General features: G+C 40.5%; 1 protein-coding gene across 8 annotated transcripts in view; it reads left to right on the top strand.

Moving 5' to 3' along the window:
• The first annotated feature begins 318 nt into the window (after window positions 1-318).
• The window catches only part of LOC114549467 (uncharacterized), an 11,287-nt gene continuing 1,344 nt past the window's right edge, over window positions 319-10,261 (top strand). Inside the window, exons 1-12 of one of the 8 annotated variants that reach the window (XM_028569785.1) lie at window positions 319-409; window positions 621-698; window positions 1,237-1,571; window positions 2,875-3,477; window positions 4,342-4,539; window positions 4,870-5,214; window positions 6,838-6,893; window positions 7,032-7,138; window positions 7,244-7,384; window positions 8,070-8,201; window positions 9,388-9,657; window positions 10,211-10,261. The exon at window positions 10,211-10,261 is cut by the window's right edge and continues 1,344 nt beyond it. In XM_028569785.1, coding sequence (XP_028425586.1) covers window positions 1,423-1,571; window positions 2,875-3,477; window positions 4,342-4,539; window positions 4,870-5,214; window positions 6,838-6,893; window positions 7,032-7,138; window positions 7,244-7,384; window positions 8,070-8,201; window positions 9,388-9,657; window positions 10,211-10,261 — 2,052 coding nt within the window. In that variant the 5' untranslated portion in view covers window positions 319-409; window positions 621-698; window positions 1,237-1,422. Of the gene's footprint in view, window positions 699-1,236; window positions 1,572-2,874; window positions 3,478-4,341; window positions 4,540-4,869; window positions 5,215-6,837; window positions 6,894-7,031; window positions 7,139-7,243; window positions 7,385-8,069; window positions 8,202-9,387; window positions 9,658-10,210 lie in introns of all 8 variants that reach the window. The other 7 variants (XM_028569783.1, XM_028569784.1, XM_028569786.1 and 4 more) reach the window with 7 other exon arrangements.

Genomic DNA, 10,261 nt, shown 5'->3' on the forward strand with positions numbered 1-10,261 from the left:
TATATATATATATATATATATATATATATATATATATATTTTTTTTTTTTTTTCAAGTGACGTCTTTATAATGCTGGAGTTGTCTGACCAACAGTCCAAAAATATATTAAATCTAAAAGTCATTAAAAACATAGAAAAGCAGCAAATCATCAAATTTGCCAAACTGGAAACAGTGCATCTTGGTTTGCTTTGCATAATCGAATTGTTGTCAATTAACTTTCCGACTACACGGCCAATCCACTAATTGTTTCAGTATTATATTTTTGTTTATATGTCAAAATAAGCCAGGGTTACGGAGTTGCGAGTTTCCGAGGAGCACCCGAACGCAGCAAACGCACACCCGGCGTAAATAAGTATGACGTCATGCGTTCGGACCGAGCCGTGACCTGCTGCTCCGGCTATGCTAGAGGTCCGTACGAACATATGTTCCGAATAAAATCCAGTAAATACCTGTTATTTATGAAATGTAACGCATTAAACGATACTGGTTTAGTGATTATAGAAGGTAACCAGCGCAGCAGCAGTGATTCTCATGAGCGGCGATCGGTATTTAGTAGCGCATGTTTATATTTTAAGTTTACCTCAGCTAGCTGGCTAGCTAACTTAAGCTTGTTTTCCAGCTAACCAAAAGTGAAACTGGAATATGAGCTACATGGTTGCAAGCTTTCGGAGTTTGTCTCTAAATTAACTCAATCGAGGTATGTTTTTTTTTTGTCATTGTTAATATGGGAGTGACAGCTGAATATGCAGTGTGAAATGTGCTGTCATTGTCGTTGCTTCCTTAACGTTATATTGACTGACATAGTGTAACGTTTTTTGTGTAATTTGTGGAACGTTAGCTAGCTATGATTTAAGCTATTTTTTTTTTTTTTACACTAAATGCTTAACGGTAGCAGGTGTTACACCTAATGTGACCCGAATTACAATTTCAGTTATAATGCCACTGCAAACGTGTTTTAGATACTGTATTTTAGTAGGTTGCCAGAAATTGTGACCTCTTAGTATTTAAATAGGGTCAGAAATGTTGGTAGATGTTAATCAAATAAATGTGACCACATATTATTTAGATACAGAGAGAGTATCCACTCGGTCAAAATTGTTGGTGACATCTATCTTTGTGTTTTGCGTTGGCAACATCGCTAAAATTCAAGTTGTGGTTCATTGTATCATGTTGTATTACAAGGGGACGATTGTTTTCACTCATCCATTCAGTGATGTTGCACATTGTGCTTTTAGGTATCAACTCTGTAACAAACGAGACATAAACATGGTTGCTTCCTGGCTTTAGCAGCAGCTTGACCCTCATCATCATGGACTCCTGAAATCCTTAGGCTTCAGCGACTCATCCGGTCGCTGGTTTTGGGACGAGGTCACCTTTCAGCCTACAACCTGTCTGACCTCCCAAGAAGAGGGAGCGAGCAGATGGGGAACTGTTGCTGTCGCCCTGAGAGTCCCTGTGGCAGTGCGGAGGAAAGAAGTGGTTTGCTGAAAGATGACCCGAAGGCCACGGTGCCTACAGGTGAAACACTTGTGGTGGGCAACTATGGTCCTGAAAAAGATGATGACATCAGGTGAGATAACCATTGCAGTAATAGTTCCCTTTTTTTGGTGTTTGGTGACCCCTTCAGCCTAATTTTTATTAATTTTTTACCTCCGCACTATGTATCTCACTACATGGTTTGGTGAGATCATTTTTACTTATGCAAACTTCACGGGGAAAATTTAAAAAGCTATTTTATACCTTATACCTATATTCTGTAGCGGGTAACATCTGTAGCGGGTTACATCCAAGTAAACATTTAATGTCCCAGAGGGGCAATTTTGCTCACAGACAGAAGCCAACAAATACAGAACAATACTGCAGTGAATAAAATCAATTGAAACAAAACAATACACACTGTCACTGCTGGCATTGTCACTTCTTGCCAAACCCACTTTAAGAAAGTTGCCACAAAAAGAAGCCAGAAGGGCAGTCTGTTGCATCCACAGCTGCTAACAGACCAAACCGCATTTTGTTTGATAAGTCCAGTGACCGATGGAATAAAAGACCTCATATATCTGTTTGTACCATAGAGAGAGGTAAGGCAAGGCACCAGCAAGGCACCGTACCCCCCCAACCGCTCAGGGCACTGGTCCAGCACTGGCAGCCCACTCACTCTGACATCTCTCCATTTGTGCATGAATAGGTCCTGAGCATGTCTGTGTGTATTTCAGGCCTGTGTGTAGTGATTTCTAACAAACAGAGTGTAAATTGTAATTTCCCCATTGGGGATCAATAAACAGTAAAAATTAAAACAATAATTAAAAAATTAAATGTTAGAACTGACTCAATAAAGGAAGTAGAGACTTGTCAACACTGAAACTAACTTCTTAAGAAATCTTTGTGTGCTGTCTGTATTTAAATGTTGGTTTTGACTCAGACCAACTTTTTATCTTTTTGGACAGGAAGTAGACAAAGTGAGATCATAGATTTTCCTGTAAACATATGCCCTGCTGCTGGATAGCATTTAGGTTTTCCCCCTAAGGTTTGTGTAGGGTGTGTTATGTGACCAAATCACAATGGAGTGCTGCTGAGGTCTCAAATAGGGCTAGGGGACTTCCAGGTCTTAAAGGGCTTCTTTGTCATTTCACACACTAGTGGTTAGCGCAGAGGTATTACATAAAGATGAGTGATTACAGATTTCCTACATTGCAGAAAGAATCTTGAAACATCTTGCTGCAAAATGTTATCTGGGATCACATATTTACTCTGGGTTGTTCCTGTTCACAAAAGGCTATTATACTCAAGATATCAAAGCTGCAACAAGTGTGGGTTTGAAGGATTTTTGTTGTATGGTATGACATTCCTTGTCCTGTCTGTGTTCGGTCACTCAGGAAAGTGCCTGAAGAGGCCAATATAAAGGTGGAGGAGGCTGTGCAGGTGAAGCAGAGTCCTGAGGTTGCAGAGATGGAGCCTAATAACGTTCAAGAGAATGGGCCCTTGCAAAAGGTCGTCTTACAAACGGCAACGCCTTCTTCCAGCAAAAAGTCTGAACTCAAAGAAAACTTCACCAGAGCACAAGATGAAGATGAGAAGGACCGTCCTAGTGGACAAGCTGAACCCCTGCAATGCACTTGGAAAGAAAACACCACAGCTTTTAATGAGGCTTTTACAGTTAGAAATAAGGCATCAGAAGAAGAAAAGCCAGCCTCAGTGCAGGACAAAATCCCTGACAGCAGCTCTCTGACAGCAGAGGCAGTTTGCCCTGAAAACCATACTGAGACAAACACAACAAGAGAGCACAATACATTGGACACTACTCGTGATAATGATGAAGAAGTGGGCTCCAAAGTCACTATTGAAAACGCTGTAGCCGAGCCATCAGGGGAGTCTTCTCAAAACAATGAAGCGTTATCTGTGCCAAACCCTGCAGCAGCTTGTCGGGTGTCGTCCATCTCTGGGGTCAGTCAGGAGAACGAAGAAGAGTCTCCAAGCTGGTGAGTCACATGGCAAGTCAAACTGTAAAGTTTCTGTTGCTGTTTCGGATGTAGAAAAATACAACATACCATGAGGTTGGATTGGAATTAATTTTACTCATATATCATTCAGTTTGCATTTCCATATTTTTGAAAGTGTTTTTAATGGTCTAAATAAAAAAATATACTGTAAAGAAAATGCTAAATCTGACAACTATAGACCAGTGTAGGGTTTTTCCTGCATAGAGGAATTTTTGGCACTCCCGCATAGGAAAATCACCAGCACCAAAATGACAAGAATTGAGAATAAACATAGCAATTCAATTCCTCTCTAAATGTGTTTAAGAACAATTTACCAAACAACCTTTGAACAAGCAGAACCTAAACTTGAATATGAGAGCTAATCTCAGTTTTATCCCCAGAGTAGATTCCCAGTGATTTATTTCAATATTATTTTTTTCACCAGTTTTGTGAATTGGGCTTTTATTTACTCAAGCAAAATATACATTTTTGTTTATCAAATTGTCAGAAATAACAGGAAAATGCATAGATTTCTGTCAAATAAGGTAACACAGACTCATTACTCATTCACTGTCAGCGGACCGATCATGCTTACAGCCGTGCTTGTCACCACCATGGTTGTATTAGACCACTGAGGGCAGTGTTGCAGAATCCATGAGCAATGTGATGAAGTACCTGTATTTGTCAAGTATTAAATACACTGGGCAAAACAGAAATTATATTACAAGAATATTCTGTGATAAAACATTCTATTCATATCACACAACCTGTACAATGAGTGGTGTGCATTAGCGGACTGAGTCCCTGCTATATTGTAATCAATATCTTTTTTGTGATATCATTTTTTCGTCGTTCTGTGTTTAGTGCTGTGACAGAGAATTCAGTGATAGAGAGTTCTTTAGTGTGCAAGGAGGCCGGTCCTGAAGTCGCACAAATCCATGGTGTCTGTGAGTCTTCTCCTGAAACGGAGCCCACGGGACTCGACCACTGTGGTGAGGAACGAGACTCCGCCGACTGTGTCAGGGAGCCAGATTCCACAGCCCCGGCAGACGCCAGCCAGAGGTCAGTAGGTTCAGAGTTTGTGATATCAAAACAAGATGCTTGTTTACATAAACTGTGTACTAGTTTTTTTTCTTTTTTCCAGAGCCTCCCTATGACCAGTAGGGGGCATATACACACCACAGCTGGTTGATTTAGCAAAATAATTGTCTGTTGCACTTCCCTTTTCTTCTGTTCTTTCTCATTCCTTCTTATATTCTTTTTTTCCCCACAATATATGTATAATTAAATATGTTTCACGATATTTAATGTCCTTTAGGTGGCACATTTAATACTTCAATAGTATGAGTTTGACATCAATAGTAAATATTTGATTCATGTATCTCTCTCCAGCTCAAAGTCTGATCAGGATGCACAGCCAGATCTTGGTTGTACAGCTCCAAGCTCAAAGGAGGTCACTTCCTTGGAGAGCATCAAACAGGATATTGGAGAGGAAATGATGCCTAAAGGACAGGAGAAAGATAGAGATGTTCCCAAAGCGAAGGAGGACGATGAGATTAAGAAGGAGGCGGAGAAGGCTCCCACAGAGGCCGAGACTCAGGCTGGGAAAGATTCTGAGATTCAGGAGGTAACTGGAAAAAAGGAGCAGCTGGCAGGGAACACATCCACCGATGTAAAGGCTGATGAGATACCTGTCACAGAGAGGAAAGACTCTGCTGAAGATGGCCTGGTGAACAGGTTTGTAATGATCTTTTTTTTCTTTTTCTTTTTTTTTTTTTAGCTTTATAGAGTGAACATCACATTATGTGTTAGGAGTTTTATCCATTGAAAGATTAATGCCGCTTTCTATTTACCTTGGAACTGGGAATGACGTCATACTCAAGTTGAATGCGTTCTATTTAAAAGTCGGATTTTCATTGTTTTCATTAGCTCTAGCCCGGTTAGCTATTGTTAGCAATACCAGTTGATAACAACGCATTACGCTGTTTTTTGTGCATGCAAACCGCGTAACAACATGTCCACAGATAGAAGTTGGACATGCCTGTGTGAACGACTGATTTAGTGACACAAATAAGACAGAAGTGCTTATAACTTTGTTACTGCAGCTTTCACAACTGTTGATACAGGGGGCAGCCATGTTGGATTTTGGACCTTGGGCTACTGCAAGGTTGTCAGAGTTCCGAGCTCGGAAATCCGAGGTCAGGGGGCGTGTTTCCGACTTTGACCTTGGAAAATCTGAGTTCCGAGGTAAATAGAACGCGGCATAAGTCAGAGTGGAATAATGATTTTGGAATTGTGAAACAGGATGTTATGCCCTGCAGTGCCCTGCTACACCCTGCTACACCATGAACTACTACAACTACTATTTCTAGTCATAGTTCCATTACAGAGATTTTCCTCGCCGCTGTCGCACTAAATGCTTGCTCTTGGGGGAATTACTGGAATTGTTGGGTCTTTGTAAATTATGGAGTGTGATCTAGATCTACTCTTATCTGTAAATTGTCTTGAGATAACTTTTATGATTTGATACTATAAATAAAATTGAATTGAAGTGGGACACAGTAAGGGACTGCTCAAAACGGTGTGGCAATGTAGACTCTCAGTACCACGTGTTCAGTCTTTGAACTTTGAAAGATCTTACACATCATCCCCAGAGACATCATTAAAAGTGAACGTGATATGGGTTTTAATTTCTGTGTGTGCAGACTGGTATGGCACAAAGTAATTTGTACAAAAACATGATGTAGACTTTTTTTGGTGTTTATTGTCATGGTTTGGAGAAAAAAATGAAAAGGATTAGGGAATAGCAATAGAATATTTTTTGTTTGTGTTGTGAGTTTAAAGAATAAGGTTGTTTTTCTGTGTATATATATTTTTATTGTCAACACATTCTATAAAAAGACTAAAACCATCAATTTGTCTATCCACACATTTCCACCAATTTGGCACTCAGCTCATTTGTTCCTACTAGAGACGTAACTCTTCAAACATGGGCTACAAAAAATATGTTAGCACTATGGTTTTTTGATAACGTTACTCAAAAAGGAGTCAATGGTGCATTCATTGAGGACTATTTTCAGCTGTGGTGTTTGAGGGATTAACTCAAAATAAACAACAGTGCCCATGTTCATTGAAATGAAGGAACATGTCATCCAGTGCAACAGTGTGGATTATTGATGTATTTGTAATAGTTTTGGGACCACAATGGAGCTCTACAGCACAGAGGATGAAGATATATCAGGCTTTGTCTACACAAAAATGTTGTTGGTTTTGGTCTTTTGACTTGTTGACAATAAGAAAAAGCCAGCTTTATGCATTAGGTATTATACTTATAGAGTAAGTGTCTTGTTCCTTTTGTAGTGAAGAAGACCTGTACAGAGGAGCTGAGGAGCTGTCAGCGTCACCAGAAACTACGCGTCAGTACACACAATCACACATCTATGTACTGAAATTGCATCAGAGATTTCAAACAACAACTTTTGTTTTGTAAAATATAAACAATGGTCATTTTGTTTTGTCCATAATTTCCTCTAACTTTCCTCGGTCTTTCTCAGTTTTAAAGGTGGAGGACCGATGCAGTTTGGCCCCTGCGGTGGATATTCTGTTTTACAGTGAGAGAGAGTGGAAAGGAAATACTGCCAAAAGTGTTCTCATTAGAAAGGTCCGTAATGTTTCAAATTAAAGTCAGTTGTTGTTGTTGTTGTTGTTGTTTTTTTCATGTGAATGGCTAAAAGACTTCCTGTTGTGTTCCGTTCTGCCGCTGCAGGGTTATAAAGAGATGTCCCAGAGGTTTGGCAGCGTGAGGAGAGTCAGGGGGGACAATTACTGTGCCCTCAGAGCCACGCTGTTCCAGGTGCTCTCCCACAGCACCCAGCTGCCTGCATGGCTGCAGGAGGACAATAATATGGTAACGAGATGGTATCTGTTGACTGTTGGCTAAGCCCCATGCCCCTTAGTTAATGTTGCTATGCATGTCAAGCTTTCTGTTTCCAGACACCCATAGCAGTTAGGCAGCTTAATTCAATAAAGCTAACGTCAGCTAGCTAGCCCTACGATTTAAATACGTGGCCTCTTGTTGACTTTGTTTCTAGTTATGCTAGGTGACTTTACAATGAGAGTCATGATGACTAAATACATTGACAATATATTGTGTTAAAAGACCGACTTAAGCTACATGTCCCAGGAAAAACTAATTAAACAGTACAGTAGGTAGTAAGCTAGTTAGCCGCGGTAAGAATTCAGTTTCCCTTGGAGCTTATTTACACAATGTTTAATTAATTCCTTACACGTTTGCTGTTGTGTTTTTGGTTTTGGAAAGACTTCAAAAAGGACATCATCATCCAAACTCTTTAAACGGCTCTTGAACATTAGTTCGACAGCCCTGTCATGCCTAGCTACGTTTTTGCTGTTCAGGGCCGGGGGTTTGCAAACTGGTAATTACACATGACCATTACAGCACAAAAAATACAGAAAAGCCACAAAACAAAAATCCAAAAGTCTGATAACTTTTTTGAATGTTTATGTTTTAATACTGCCAGTGCTTCAGCTCATTTGAACACAGCTGAAATCTCATCTTAGCATTTTAATTACAGCTTCTGAAGCAACTTGAGGCCCAGGAAGGTCTGATAAGTCAGTGGACATTTCGTGGAGAATGCCTGCAGGGAGATGGGACAGGAGATGCCACCGTGCAGCTGAAAGGCTACATGGAGCTTCTCCGAAATACGGTACTGGCTGCCAATCTGTTCAGAAACGTGCACACAGTGAGAAAGTATTTCAAAGACAGAGAAAGTAAACCACAGCACTATTTGTATGCCATCCGATCTGTGGACACTGAGGGTATTGATATTCATCCACAGAGCTTTTAGATGTAATTGGTACCATATGTAAAGGGAGGTAGTCTTCTAAATGCTGCACTGCTCTGTCGTGTCATTTAACACACAGCCTAGTAATGCTCTAAAGGATTTGGAGGGATAAATGATCCCTGATCAGTCTCAAATAAACTGTTGTTTAAACTGTTAAAACCACAGTGCCTCTTTACTATAACTGTATAAGGCCCCCAGCAGGATTTATAGTGGGTCACTGCCACTGGTACCTTGTGAGGAATTCTGGTGTTTACTGCACACTTTTATTTTTTTTTTTTTATAAAGTCAGACCTCTTTTGCTTCATGAGAGGTAGCGGTGTGCTGGTTTGATGTCTGACATTATGGATTCTGTACAATTGCACATAGAATTTACTATGTGTTGTGTTACTCTGGTTTGTGCTGGTTCCACAAATATTATTTTATATGCACTAACAATGGTTTCAGAAAGTATTCAAACCCCTTCACTTTTTTAACACTTTGTGTTGTAGATGTAATTTTAAATGGATTCCTTTGCCCTGACATGCAGTGTGAATCCTGGGACCATATATACACAGGTGTGTGCCTTTCTAAATTATCTCCAATCTATTCAATTTACCACATGTGGACTCCAATCAAGTTCTAGACACATCTCAAGAATAATTAAAGCAAACAGGATGCACTTTTTTTTTTACTATTTTTAAAACATTTACAAAAAAAATAAATAAATAAGGTTTTCACTTTGTCATTATAGGTTTTTGGGTGTAGATTAATGGACAAAAATGATAATTGTTTTCCATTTAAAATCACATTTACAACACAAAGTGTGCAAAAAATTAAGGGATCTGAATACTTCCTGAAGCCACCGTATATCCAGGGAATGTGGAAAATAGAAATCCAATAGCCCTTCAGTAAGGACTGTCTGAAAATAACAGTTTAAAGTGAAAGCAAACAGAAAACTGCAGCAAATCTTCCCGTTTGTAAATGTTAGCAATTTATACTTGATAAATGACTTCAATGATTACGTGCTCATCAAAATAGTTATTGATTAATTTCATCGATTTGTTTCCAGTGGCAGGCAGCAGTGGACTGCTCCTGCGCTGTGGAGCGGCAGCAGCTTTGCGAGCGAGTGTTTCAGGGAGGAGAAGAGGAGCTGGGGCTGCTGGAGGCGCTCAAACTGCTGATGCTGGGCAGAGCGGTGGAGCTGCACAGCTGCATGCAGGGCGGCGGAGACATCCCGCTCTTCTGCTGGCTGCTGTTTGCTCGGGACTCCTCCGATTGCCCGCGCTCCTTCCTCTCCAACCACCTCAGCCACGTGGGCCTCAGCGCCGGGCTGGAGCAGGTAGGAGAAACCCTGGGCTGTTTGTTATTTGTTGACCAGCCAACCACAGACTCCCTTAAACAGGCATTTAAAGACATGTTGTACTGGCTACATGGAGTACTTTTCCAGCAGGTAGGGAGCATTTATGTGAACCCTTTCATGGTAAACAACACTTGCTAGAAACTGGCTGCTGGGATTTTCCTTCCCTTTTGAATCCAGCAATAAACTTCTGCTGAATAAACTGTTGTCACGCTTGGTAACTTATAAAACAACTACTATTGTTGACTGTCATGAGATTGGAGCGTGTAACCTCCTCATAATCTGAGAACAGAACAGTAAAACATGCCTGCGCTTGTGCTGCTGAGCTGTAATTTCACCCAGGGGTGAGGAGGCTTCAGGAAGGACAGGCTGCTGAGTGAATTAATTGTTATTTTCACTCTTTTGATTAACGCTTTCACATGCCCTCTTTTCATAAAGAAACCCCACCCATACATTGCATGTGCTTGAACAGCTGATTTCAACATTGTGCTCTGTAACCGTGCAATTATCTCCCTGCTTTGTGCCGTTTGTACAGGTGGAGATGTTCCTGCTGGGCTACGCCTTGCAGTGCACCATTCAAGTTTAC

This window comes from Perca flavescens, chromosome 22 (assembly GCF_004354835.1).
Source record: "Perca flavescens isolate YP-PL-M2 chromosome 22, PFLA_1.0, whole genome shotgun sequence".
Classification (NCBI taxonomy): domain Eukaryota; kingdom Metazoa; phylum Chordata; class Actinopteri; order Perciformes; family Percidae; genus Perca; species Perca flavescens.